Here is a 13,572-nt window from a genome sequence, read left to right as displayed (position 1 = left end):
TTTTTTTTATGTGAATTAATACATTTTTTTTAATTGGATGAAATTTAAATGAGTCTTTCTACTTTATGCAAGTCCTGCAAATATGAATGAAAGAAGGGATTGGGTTGTCTGCATTCATATTGCAACATCAAACACTAATATGTGAGAGAAAGAGGGAAAAAATTGAAAGAGAAAATGTAAATGTAATAGACACGCGCAGATTTGAAGTTATAATCTGTTGTTGAAGATTAAAAATTGAAGAAAAACAGAAAAAGCTTATTCATTTGTTTTTTTATTACTAATAGGTAAAAATTAAAAACTAATTTATTGTTGAAGATGTATCTAAGCAATTAAATAGACACAATTTTAAATTTTTAGAGATTGTTATATAAGAGTCTGTATTCTTATTAAATATTAGTAGAACAATATTTTTGTTATTAATAAATAAATACTCTAAGTATATATGGGCTTCTGATCTACATCCCCTATTACTTGTCAAAGGTCTGCTGTTAAAATCTTATAAGACATTTTTTAAAATTTGAAAATGTCTTAAAGTCTATTTAAAAATATATTTCACTATTATTTTATGAAAATCAACACTGTAGTCATTGTTAGTTTTTTGTAAATAGATAAACAAATTAAATGTCATTAAATTTAAATTCTATTTTGATATTTAATTTATTATTTAGAGTATCTAATGTTATATTTAGTCATTTTCAATTATATTTCATAATTATAATTTTAAATATATGTCAAAATTAATGTAGCTAGATGTATTTAAAATTTAAAAAATATTAAGAAATTTAAAATTTTAAAAAATAAAAATAAAGTTAATATACATATTATAAGGAGATAACTATTTACAAGTTGTTATTTAAACTGAGCAACCATTAACATCTGGACTATACTTAATTACTGCAACAAAAAACAAACAAAAAAAGCACACATGCTAACTCGCATAAGACGACCTCTATACACAAACAAAAATTCGAAAGTGAGGACGCACGTAAACGTAAAGTACGTTAATTTATCACACATCGAAAGGAGAAGAAGGGCTTCGTCTGTTTTGGCCTGCCTTCTCGTTCTCATACGCACTTGATGTTGACCTTCTTCCAAAACGGAACCCCTCTCTACCTCCTATATATCAATAAATCAAACGGATTACTCATTTTTCCAACTCAATTTGCTACATATAAATAAATACAACTTCTGTGCATTATTTTCTCAACTATCTCCTTGTGTTTGTTGTCATCACCAGATAATAATAATTGATCTTTCAACACTCATACACTCAATCTAAATCTTCACAAAGAAAAAATAAACTCATTGATACATGTAATATTTTTGTGATGTAATAAGAAAAGAAATATAAATATGTTAAATGTGTATGGTAGAGTTAGAAGTGTTCAAATATAATCACTGTAATTAATAATCGGAGATAATAAGTTTTTCTTTGAGCTAGTGTAATGATAAGACGAGTTGAGAATTTAGTCTAAATTGGCTTTCAAATAATGAATTAGTGTTGTAATTTTTTATAAAAGAAATGTTAACAAACACCTTATATATATATATATATTAAAAACTTACATGTAAAATTTTGTCTTAAAAGTTGTAATTTAACTTTAAAAAAATTTAAAATTCAGTTTTTTAACACAAATTTTTTACTTTTAGAATAGATTTATTACACAATTTAATTGTCATACATCAATATTTATGAAACTTTTTAATATCATAAAAATCAATAATAAATATTTATATCCAACATAAAAAAAATAAAGAGAATCACAGGTTTGGTTTGGAAGAGTTGAAGTAGCAAGATAATCAGTTCAATTTTTATTTTTTTTACGAAGAGTTTATTTTTTTATTTTAATAAAATTAACAATTAATTACTAATTATTATAATAATATTATTTAAAATGAAAAAAAAAAAGCTCCATTTGTCCCCTAGTAAAAAAAAAGCAAGTGCAACAAACCAAAAAAAAAAAAAGAAAAAGCAAGTGCAGGTATTTTGTTGAAAAAATTTTCAATTGAAAGATAAACGGCGCCTAAAGGACATATATAATTAGTCTCTATACAAAATTACAATTACTGTTCAACCTCAGTCTCTCACTCTCACTCACAAGTCACAACTCTCAAGCCTCCCAGAAATCCAATCCAATATTCAAACATAATAAGCACCTTACCGGAAAACGGAGACACCGGAGGAGTAGAGCCCGCAGGTGAAGCGGGAGCTGATCCACTCTGACTCTGGTACCCAGCTGGCTTCACGATCATAATACTACGTGTCACTCTCATCCCTTCCTCCGCCGTACCCCCACCGTAGGATCTCACATTTCCACCCTCTGCTTCTGAACATAACGCAAAATCGTGCATAAACGTTAGCATCTACCATATTCCTGTTCTATAATTCTCGTTAAGTTCTGTAAATTATTATTATTATTATTATTATTATATGAGAAGGAATTTGGGAAATTTCATGCGTACCCTTGGCGGAGATAGATGGGGAATTAGGGAAGGTAGGGTGCTTTCGGAGCTTGACGAGACCGTTCTCCGGCCTAGGACCAGCAACGGTGTCATCCCACAAATGATCAAGAAGGTCCATCAGATTCAGTGTGCGTCGATTTTCTTCCGGAATTTCGGAGGACTGTGAGATAGATATTTAACAACAAACCTCGGGTTTCAAACCCATCTCCACCGTTTATTCCTATCCAAGTGCCACTATATGACGTGGATGGTGGATCTTGATTCTCCAAGAGATAAGGTTTGGCGGACACGTGGGCCCCATTAGTTCGGGGATTTATTTTGGGATCGATGGTGGCGGCGTGACACGTGACTTTGCTTGTGTACAAAACAAAGGACTGTCACGTGAGATGTCCTTTTCTGTCCCACCGTTCATTTCCATAAATACCCACCACTGTTATTCAAAAACGGAAGATAACGTCCCCCTTAACTTTACATGTTATAGTGTTACAAAGTTTTATCTATCGTTAATAAAAACAATTGTCATATAAAAGCCCAATAATATATAACCTCAATAAATTATTATTTCACATCTTTATGCAAATTCTGGATACTTCACGCTAATGCATCAAGAATCTGAGAATAGATGTTTGATTATATGATATTAAAAGTAGTTTGTCTTCCTTTTATTCTTACTTTTGTTTTTGTCTTCTCTATTCATTCATATTGTTAACATTTAAGATATTTAATTATTTATCAACTGTCTTATATCATATGTTAATTTTCTGTCATACTTTTTGATATTTTGTTTGAAAATTAATTATGTGCCACTACACTCTTTAAGACTATCACGTTACCAAGTATCATTTCACCCATAAAAAAATATTATTAGAAATATATAAATTTTAGGGATCTTACAAAATGAAAAGTAACTGGCATCCGTGGAGGATTTGTGGATCAAGCTGAATAATGACGGGAAGTATCTCAACCTTAATGGTAGAGCTATTTTGTGGAAGTGTTTTGAGGAACAAACATGGTGCTTTTGTTGCAACTTTTTCCCCGTATTTTGGGAAGATGCTCTACAGATTTATGGTATCTAGTTGTGGTTACGACATAGTTTGTCACATCATATTGGAAAGTGACTCTCATGGTTATATGCTTGTTTGAAGGTGATAGCTGTTCGAGGCATCTTTGTCATGTTGTGTCGTTTTATCTCCTATCAAATCCCTTAGAGGTGTGGATTCGGAGATTAGATGGAACAATATTTTTAGTGAGATCAATCAAGTGACTAATGTTTTAGCTAAGTTTACTAACTGAACTTTACAAATATGCTCCGGCAAGCTTAACTGTTTGTCCATGCGGTTTAGTTTAACTGATGTTGGCTAGAACTGTCTCAAACTAGGTGGTAGTTGATTTCTATTTGTTTTGTCCATTCATCGGAAAGATCATGTGCAATCTGATGGCTGATCAATTGTCCTAATATAAGGAAACGGAATTTATTAGAGATATAGTAGCCATTTGAGATCTCACATGTAGTGGACATCAGGGCACTATACTATGCTTTTCTGAATGAGATTTCGGTAGGGTGGATTAATTTTTTAGTTTCTAAATGATTGCAGCTGCTTCAGATTTGCGATTGTCTATTCATGAGAAGCAGCTTTATGATGTGTCATTTAAGGGTTGGGGAACTTTACGGCTTGGCTTTTGAATTGCATAGCAAACATATAGTCGTGTGTTTGTTACATAAAAAACCTTCCTAGCAACCTGCCATATCGAAAGTAGAATCTGGATATGGGCTTCCAAACGCTTTTATGTGCTGCCAATTCAGAGATAAATGGAGAAGGCTTAGTAGTAATTAAGTAAGCTTGCATTAGTCGAATTCCATGGCATGTTTATGCTGTAATACTCTCATAGCAAGCTCACCAGGTAGGTGATGTCAAATTACCCAGTTAAGAAATAATAATGTCTTTTAATATGCAATGTTATAAGCAGAAAGAGATAATTTTCTTATCCACGGAAGTTTCTGATTGAGATTCATATTATAACATATTTCATATACTCTGGTAGATTTACTAGCCACTACCAAGCAAATTCTTTTACATGATAGGAATGAGTATCTATAAATTTTATATGTATTGTGTATATGAGATATTCTCAACCCTCCTCTTGCTTTCTGTAAACAATGCCAAACATAAATGCAAATTGACCCAAAAAAATACATAATGCAAAAATGTAAGTTTAATAAGCAAGCTACTGGCCCCTTTGAACAATGAACATCACTTGATAAACCTACTTCAAGTTCCAAACAATGTGGGAACAAGACTTAATTAGTAATAAGTTTGGGCACACAACCCCATAGAACCATAGATTCAAATCTCATCCTTACCATTGAACCCATAACAAGAGATATCCAGGGAAAGTTACCACAATAGAATTGTATCGAAGGCAGTACTTGACAGTATAACAAGTGAACTCTATTTCCATTCCAACAAAAGTGGTGCCGCAACTCTTAAATGAACAAAATTGTAAAATTGCTACTAATGCAAAAAACATGTCTCAAGCAATACTTGGCAAAAAATAATCTAACATGAGAAAAGGGTTTTGACAAGGTTCTAAAATGAATAAGCTGAACAACGCACAATTAATCTTCTTCCTCTCCTTCATTCTCGGCAATGTTGAAGTACCTCAGTTCATAAACACTTCTATCTTTGTTAGAAGAAATCACTCTAAGCCAGTCCCGTACATTGTGTTTCTTCAAGTACTTTTTGGTCAAGTACTTGAGATACCTGGAACAATATGAGATGTTAGAAAAAGCATGTAATCTCCTTCAAATCACAAAAATAAATCATGTACAAAGCACTAATTCTGAAAGCTGAAGATAGAGAGGAGCAAATTCACAATCAATTTTCATGGAGACACCACTTCTGAATACAAACAATTACAATCAACCAAAGCCATTTAAAGCAGGTGGTAAACAACTGGGAATATACAGAAATCTACCATTTTTAAGAGAAACAACAATTACTACAATTCAGAACAAAAATGCCAATAGCATTTGAAAGTTTTTGCTATCTCTCTCAAAAACAACAACCAAGAGATTATATATTCAATGAATCAAAAGTTTACATAAAATACCAATCTAATAAAAAGCAACAATGAGAGCAAACTCATATTGTGATTACAATTACTAATAACCTGTTTAGAATACCACCCAAACAGGATTTCAAAATTAACTATTGGGCATGTTTGGATTGGCGGTGAGTGAGTGCAACAAAACCACAGTTGCACACCATGATTTGAACAAAAGCTACCATTTAGAGTTTCAACAAAATCAGGATTCAAACCATGATTTCATCAAATTTGCCGTGATTCAAAACATGCACTTAACTAATTTTCGAAATATCATAACAAAACACAAGTGAACTATTTTAACCTCAAAATTTTGTTAGCATGAAGGCACTCAAAATAAATTCTAGCAAAACCTAATAATAAAGTTATAAGTAAGAAGTTAAGTCACAAATATAAGTAAGAAGATAAATAAAATTATAAAAATAGAGAATAACCGTTTGGAGAAGTTGCTGTCAGAAGTAACGGTGATTTTGCTCTTTTCACGTGAAACAGTGACGGCGTCGCCAAGAGCACCAGGTTTACCACCAACCTTAATCCTCTCTTGAAGGAACTTTTCGAGAGAGGCAATGTCCATGATCTTGTCCTCCACGGGCTTGGCGCAGTCAATGGTAAATGTTGTCAATCCCTTCTTCTTCCCCTTGGAACCAGCTGCATCTCCTCGACCCATTTTTTATCTTCAGTTTCTACTATGAAACTCTGAAAAGAGATTATTTCAATTGAAATTGAATTTATATTGCAATTATAATGTGTTTCCTCAAGTCAAAAAGAATGCGGAGAGGTGATAGGGATTGCATTACCTTGAGACGCAGCCAAAGAGAGCACGGCACAATGTGAAGAAAGAAAATGGACGGCAGTGGCAAAAATTAGGGCATTGATTTGCCTTTCTTTTTATACGCTCACATAAAACGCGCGTTTCATCCCGTATCATTTTGGAAAAAAAAAGTTAAAATAAAAACAAATTGGTCTATGAGTTTGATTTCAATTTTGGAGAACTCAAAATCAATTTTAGATTATTAAAATTGATTTTGATATATTTTTGTATTATTAAATTAAATTAATTTTATTTTTAAAATTGATTATAATTTGAAGTAAAGATTTTTAGTTTTCGAATGTAAATGTGATTTTTATATTAAAATTTATTGAATTCATTTTCACATAAATATATTTAAATATAAAACATTTTCTATTTAAATTAATTTTAATTAAAATTAATTTTTTTTAAATCAATTCATTTAAAATTTATTTTAGTCATTGATGATCCAAACACATCTTAAGTCTTTTAGATTATATTATTGTATTAATTAAAATATAATATTTCATATATAATTTAATTTATATATACGGTTAAATTTATATACACGATTAGTATAAAAGGATTTTACGATGTTAATCAATTACAATAATTAAATCATTAATAATATTTAATTTTTATCATAACTATTTATAAAGTCATTAACATGATTGATTATAATTTTTCGACCATATATAATTTTTACACTAGCAGTACGTCAAAATTAAACTCTTTCATAAATTAGAGTATTGATAACAATAATATATTTATAAACTACAAAGTAAATTGTGTTGAGACAAAATCTCAATTTAATGTTTTGATGAAAACAAACAAAAAGTTAATTAAGAATTCTAATTATGATTCTAAGTGTTTTGATATTTAACATGTGCATTTGAGTGTGTTAAAACAAGATAGGTATCAAACATCACAAATCAGATCAAAGAAAGCAATTCTGGAAAACGCAGAATGATCTTGAAGCAGTTCTGGAAAACGCAGATTGATCTTGAAGCAGTTCTGGAAAACGCAGATTGATCTTGAAGCAGTTCTGGAAAACGCAGATTGATCTTGAAGCAGTTCTGGAAAACGCAGATTGATCTTGAAGCAGTTCTGGAAAACGCAGATTGATCTTGAAGCAGTTCTGGAAAACGCAGATTGATCTTGAAGCAGTTCTGGAAAACGCAGATTGATCTTGAAGCAGTTCTGGAAAACGCAGATTGATCTTGAAGCAGTTCTGGAAAACGCAGATTGATCTTGAAGCAGTTCTGGAAAACGCAGATTGATCTTGAAGCAGTTCTGGAAAACGCAGATTGATCTTGAAGCAGTTCTGGAAAACGCAGATTGATCTTGAAGCAGTTCTGGAAAACAAACATCAATCCTGGAAATAATTTTCATCCTATACTCTCATATAATCAACAAAAGATCCATCCAAGTCATATATATTCCAGAATTTGAAGAATCAAAGGCATGCTTCAATAAAGGCATATCACAAAGATCATTCCTCTTGAAAAGCAAATGCAAGTACAAGACTACAAGTAGCAAAGTACACTACTGATTTGAACTATTCTAAAGCCTGCACAAGTAACAGAAAAGCAGTACTCAAGGCTGACATACTGACACAAATCACAAAGTACAAGGCCAGTTCATCACAAACCAAAAGATCAATCTTGGATCGATCTTTTGATACAGCTCATCAATCTTGCTTTTGGCAGAACTTATCCAACAACTCTTTTATGACAGCTGGTCCCTTTCCAACAGTCACATGAGCTGTCATAAGCCTTCTTGGAGTCTATAAATGCAGCTGCAAGTTGAAGAACAAAACACAACAATCAACACCAAGCAAAAGATCAATATTTTCAATCATACTCAAGTGTCTCAAAATCTTTCTTATAGTTTGTTGTTTTGTTTTAATCTTTGTGTTGTAATCATTTACAACTGAGGTCTATTTACAGAATATATTTCTCAAACAAGAGTTGAGTAAATATCAAGATTCTAAATAGTCTCAAATCCATCACTTTGTAACTCAAGGTTGTTTTGTCAAATCTTGAGTAAATTGTAAAAATCCTTTCATGTTTTGAAAGGTAACTTGTTAAAGCCTTTCCAAAACAGTAAGGTAGAATCTTTGTTAAAGAGGTGAAGAATGATTGGTCAATATGTTGTGATGAACATTCTTGAAACTGGAGATCATTCTCTGTTTTTATGCAGAATGTTCTTATTGCTGTTTTTTTTCTGATTTGCTTGATTCTGTTCTTAAATAAATTCATTCAAAAGCACAAGTTAAATTAACATAACATTTTAGAATCATAATTAACCTTCTTAATTAACATTTGTTTATTTTCATCAAAACTTTAAATATGGAGTTTGTCTCAACATAGTTTTCGTCCCTACAATTTTTTATTTGTTTTTTCATTCATTAGAGAAGGGTGATATAAAATTATTTTTTGACCTAAAATTATTTTTCTGATTTATTTTTTCATCTTTTAATCAAATAGCATATATATTTAGTTTTTCCTATCTTGGGGTCGCATTTGATTTTATGTTTCGGTGCGGTGTTTGATTTCTTGTCTTGTTGCGATATTTGTTTGATTCAAATTTATAAATTCAATCAATGATTTTGATATATCCAATGTTACAATTTAAGAGACATGTTTATTTTGAACACTTTAATTTTGTTATGTTTATAGACTTTGTTAAAATTGTAGACATTATGTCATTTTATGTTACTGAATTCGATGTTGCGAGTTTGTTTTCTTAGTTTAAAAAAAAAAAATTGAAGTGTTGTTATTAATAGATGTAATTTTTATTAATTTAAATGAAGAAATATCATTTAATTAATAAAAAAAATTATTATCGCTAACCATACAAAGAACTAATAAAAAAAATTCATATACACAAAGTAAGTGGATAATTATCTTTCATATATGAATTACTTATTACTTATTATCTTTCATATATGAATTACTTATTACTTATTACTTATTACTTATTACTTATTACTTCATTGAGTGGTTTTTTATTATCGCTAACCATACAAAGAACTAATTATCTTTCATATATCTCACTTACTTTGGATAATCATATAAGGTTGTGCATGGTTGATTGTTGATTTTTTTTTTTAAAATTAATATATGGATTTAGATTTATAATCAAATTCGCTTTCTGGTATAAAACTAGTTGTAAAATTGGTTATGGTTAAATAACCAGTTTCGAAAAATTCAATTTTAAAATCAGTTTTTTTTTTTAAAAATAATTTTTTTCTCGATTTTTTTTTGATTTTTTTTGATAAAAAATAATTTACAATTTTTTTAATTCGAGAAAGTTTTTTTTTATTTTTTCGATAAATTTTTTTAAAACTTTTTTCAACAAATTTTTGAGAAAAAAATTCGATTTAAAGTATTTCTGAGAAAAAAAAAAGTTTTTAATTTTTTTCTCATACTTTTTTGAAAAAAAATAAATTTGAATAATTTTTCGAAACAAAATCTCAAAATTAACAAAATATTGGGGTATATGAGTCCCCTCCCTTAAGCCTACAAAAAATAATGAAATAATGAGTCGAAGTTATAAAAAAATTGACTTAATATTAAAGACTTAATAAAAAAAAATTTAAAGGAGACTTTGAAGTTTGAGGGTTTTTTTTTACAACTCTAGTAATAAGTAATTGATTAAATGAAGTCAGTAATATCTCAATGAAGTTAGTAATAAATTATCGGAAAACGTTGCCGAAAGGTGGAAGGTCGGTGGAGTGATGGCAAAATCAGAATTGTTTTAGAGTTTTTGAGATTTAAGATTTTTGGGAGTTGAGTGGATAAAAACCAAATTCAAATATAAAACATAAGTGAGTATCCAACCGATTCATAAATAAACCGAATTATAATCATGCGATCTTAACCGAATATTTAAAATAGATTTGGATCCAATTTTAGATTTAGACCATAACCGGATTTTTTTTCACAACCCTATATATATATATATATATATAAAGCATTTTCCTTACTCTTATGATTGATCTTGGTGTATTTTCTTGTTGGGTTTGTGGTGTAATCAGGTTTTTTTTTTATATAGTTGATCATAACAAGAGATATTTTCGCTTGTGTATGAAGGATATACTTTGGAAGTGTCTTAGACCTTGGAGAGGGGAGACTACCTCTCTACTTTATCTGCTTTCAATTTTGCTAAATTGAGCAACGAGGTTTGGAAATTTTATGATCAACCTAATGCCTTGGTTACCAAAATCATTCGTGCTAGATTATTTTCTTTAATGTGAATATAGGTCATAACCCTTCTTATGTTTGGCGTAATTTAAAACATACTCTTAACATCTTGAAATAATACTTTTTCTTCCTCTACCTCTTATATTTTCAAAACCCTCCAAAATACATTTTTAAATTAATTAATTCAAAATTATTATTTTTATCAAAATACATCTCGTTACGGTTCAATCCAAAGAACATTAGGAGCTGATGGTGATATTATCTTAGTGTGGGGTATCTCGTGGACTAAGCGGGACTAGCCTCCATTTCCCCCATCTTGTACTCCCAAGAGTAATCGGTTTTCTTCATTCCGACCATTTGAGTACTTAACAACTCCGAATCCTAACACTCCTATCCCCTTCTCAACATTCCAGTTCAATTTTTCTGCTCGATTTGGTTTTTCAGTATGCTTATCTTGGATACTTTCAAATAGATGAAATAGGAGGAGAGTTCACACCATGCCCAAGTATTCCAAATGAAGTGGTTGTTAACATGCAAGTTCTAATAATAAGGAAGAGTTCACACAGACTATGGATATTAATAACCGGTGTGGAGATCAAAATTATACATATCAATTAATATCGACACAAAATAAATACATTTATCAACAGTTTATTTTCTCATCAACAATTGATAATTGATGAGTATTATTTTTCCCTTTAAAATGAACATGAATGATATTTGTTCGAAGATTAATCCAAAGCAATTAGCAGCAAGAAATATATTCTCTCGTATGTAAACATTTCAATGTAGTATCTTATTTTACGAATTGATGGACAACAAAATTATATTGCAAAATTTGCAATCACCAGAACTCTACTATGCCAAGCTGCGATACGTCAGATCAGATACAAAGATCAACTAGTACAAAGAATTGGAACTCTAATTGCGTTTCATTTGTTGCCTAGAATTATTTGCAGCCCTTTCTTCAGACTTATGATCATAATATTCTACCACTGCAGCTCCTGCTAATGCTGCTAGTGTAAGAGCCTGAGCATGCAACCTGAGACAAAATGGCTCAATATGATTAGCGCGAAGAGTAAACTTGAAAGAAAAAATTTCACACCAGTTCACCATGAAAGCATCTGTCTAGTGTCTACTACTACTTGTATTGGCTAAAGTGACAAACCCATATCCTTGGGGTTTCAAATATGATGGCCTTGTTTCACCATGAAAGCATCATTTATTTTCAAATTTTTTTATTCTGTATTTTTATTTTTTAGAGATAAAAACGCCTCCCTCCAATCGAGTGGTTATAGAGAAGAATCAATATAGCAAGAAAACATTGCAGAACATAAAACCCGTTCTTGTAGACGATGGCAGTGGTGCCCAAAAAAACTTGAACCAAGGTTCTTACTCATGGTTCACCGTGAAGCACTTAATAGAAGGTTCACCTTAGACATCACTAGTTTGTTTTAGATTTGATAAAAAAAAGCTACACAAACACACTGTTCACCAAAAATAATATTTTATTGCCCTTCCACTAAAATCCCAATGGAGAAATTTACTTTTATGAGACATAAAAGTGATTTAGAATCATAAAATTGACTTCGACACATATGAGTGTTTGACTTCCATGAAGAGAACGCGATTCTAACCCCAAATAGATTCTAATTTGAGCTGAGATTTATAATTCCTATGAGAAGAAATCAACTCTAACCTCAAGTTAATTGTTCAATAGACTTTTATTTAAATCTATACAAACATTAATTAATTTGCATTCAACTCACTTTTAATCAAATAAAAATACATTCAAAAACCAATTTTTCATTCACAAAAACCAAATAGGCAAAAGTGAAAACTACATCAAAAGGAACCAACACAACAAGTTGCTATGGACCAAAACATCAACCCAATCTTAACATTCAATTAACACATGACAGTCTCGTAGGTCATAACTAAGAAGATGAACGTAGAACCCTATAATATAATATAATAATTATAATTATAAAACTCAACTATTCCGGCAAGAAAAATAACCAAACACCCTTCACTTCTCACGGTTATAATTATGTAACACAAAATCTGTTCACCAAATATGGACTACACAATTTTATAAGCAAAAAAAGAGGGCTAATTGTAGACATAAGAAATCCAGAAAAATTGTCATGAATAAAAAACATTAATTAAAAAAAGGGGGGGAATGGTAACAAACCTGGCGTGAATGATCTTAACACTGGTTTTCATGTTAGGTCTAGACCAGTTGTATGCAATTGAACCCGTAATACCACTAAGCCACAAACACCCTGATCCCAATATCAATCACAGAGATCTAAATTAGACAATCTTCAACAACAACAAAATAATAATGACCTAATAACATTTATTTGAAAAATGACACATACCAAGAAAATAAAAAAAATATTTGAATAAAATGAAATGATTGAGAAATTTACCAACAGTACGTAGCTTGTGTTCGACGACCCATTTTCTGAGAGACTCAATTTGGGTTTTAGCATCCGCCATAATAGCTGGAAGAAGGAAGGTACGAAGGTGAAGAAAAAAATAGATTTAAGAAGGAAGAAAAAAGAATAGGAGTATACGCGGTTATTATGCTGAAGGTTTTTCCGTTTTTATACGGTGTTGGAAAATGGAAATTGCGTGAGAAGAAAAAAAAGATTAGAATCAAATGACAAGTTGTCATTGTGAACCTGGTCTATTAGGCGGCGGAACTATGCTGTTGCCCATGTTACCGCACGTGATTTTAATACACTTTCCGTTCCACAACTAATGATATTTTACTTAGCTATATTAACAATAATCAAAATAATATATTTATTAAATTTATTTTTATTAACTATTTATATATTCATATTTACTATTAATATAATAATCAAAGTTAAGTTGTTAAGTATACATAAAATCTTTTTTATCTCAAATTAATGGTATTTTTGTAAGTTTTTATACTTTATTATTTTAATTATTAATTAATTTATCTTTTATTATTTCTCACAATATTAAATTATT

The 13,572-nt window shown here is 30.4% G+C and overlaps 3 protein-coding genes across 4 annotated transcripts; all 3 read right to left on the bottom strand.

Moving 5' to 3' along the window:
- Nucleotides 1-804: 804 nt before the first annotated feature.
- LOC101493302 (dormancy-associated protein-like) lies at nt 805-2,647 on the bottom strand. Of its 2 annotated transcripts, none has more exons than XM_027333117.2 (3): nt 2,464-2,647; nt 2,158-2,327; nt 805-1,116 (listed from the first exon to the last, which is right to left on the bottom strand). In XM_027333117.2, exons 1-3 carry the CDS (start codon nt 2,579-2,581, stop codon nt 892-894), a joined length of 513 nt encoding a protein of 170 aa, XP_027188918.1. In that variant the 5' UTR covers nt 2,582-2,647; the 3' UTR covers nt 805-891.
- Nucleotides 2,648-4,848: 2,201 nt separating this feature from the next.
- On the bottom strand, nt 4,849-6,492 carry LOC101493624 (large ribosomal subunit protein eL22z-like). Its single transcript, XM_004495638.4, has 3 exons — nt 6,366-6,492; nt 6,003-6,264; nt 4,849-5,225 (listed from the first exon to the last, which is right to left on the bottom strand). Exons 2-3 carry the CDS (start codon nt 6,233-6,235, stop codon nt 5,081-5,083), a joined length of 378 nt encoding a protein of 125 aa, XP_004495695.1. The 5' UTR covers nt 6,236-6,264; nt 6,366-6,492; the 3' UTR covers nt 4,849-5,080.
- Nucleotides 6,493-11,297: 4,805 nt separating this feature from the next.
- LOC101493941 (uncharacterized) lies at nt 11,298-13,331 on the bottom strand. Its single transcript, XM_004495639.4, has 3 exons — nt 13,002-13,331; nt 12,761-12,851; nt 11,298-11,608 (listed from the first exon to the last, which is right to left on the bottom strand). Exons 1-3 carry the CDS (start codon nt 13,069-13,071, stop codon nt 11,488-11,490), a joined length of 282 nt encoding a protein of 93 aa, XP_004495696.1. The 5' UTR covers nt 13,072-13,331; the 3' UTR covers nt 11,298-11,487.
- Between the last annotated feature and the right edge of the window lie 241 nt (nt 13,332-13,572).

The sequence above is a fragment of the Cicer arietinum genome, chromosome 4, assembly GCF_000331145.2.
Source record: "Cicer arietinum cultivar CDC Frontier isolate Library 1 chromosome 4, Cicar.CDCFrontier_v2.0, whole genome shotgun sequence".
Taxonomy (NCBI): Eukaryota; Viridiplantae; Streptophyta; class Magnoliopsida; order Fabales; family Fabaceae; genus Cicer; species Cicer arietinum.
This window is presented reverse-complemented; position numbering and strand designations above follow the sequence as displayed.

Coding starts and splice junctions, on each gene's coding strand:
- LOC101493302 (XM_027333117.2), bottom strand. CDS start 2,581: ATGGACCTTCTTGATCATTTGTGGGATGACACCGTTGCTGGTCCTAGG. Junction 2,328..2,463: donor CCCATCTATCTCCGCCAAGG/GTACGCATGAAA, acceptor CGTTATGTTCAG/AAGCAGAGGGTGGAAATGTG. Junction 1,117..2,157: donor TGTCTCCGTTTTCCGGTAAG/GTGCTTATTATG, acceptor ATTGATATATAG/GAGGTAGAGAGGGGTTCCGT.
- LOC101493624 (XM_004495638.4), bottom strand. CDS start 6,235: ATGGGTCGAGGAGATGCAGCTGGTTCCAAGGGGAAGAAGAAGGGATTG. Junction 5,226..6,002: donor GACAGCAACTTCTCCAAACG/GTTATTCTCTAT, acceptor ATATTGTTCCAG/GTATCTCAAGTACTTGACCA.
- LOC101493941 (XM_004495639.4), bottom strand. CDS start 13,071: ATGGCGGATGCTAAAACCCAAATTGAGTCTCTCAGAAAATGGGTCGTC. Junction 12,852..13,001: donor ACACAAGCTACGTACTGTTG/GTAAATTTCTCA, acceptor TATTGGGATCAG/GGTGTTTGTGGCTTAGTGGT. Junction 11,609..12,760: donor GTTAAGATCATTCACGCCAG/GTTTGTTACCAT, acceptor ATTTTGTCTCAG/GTTGCATGCTCAGGCTCTTA.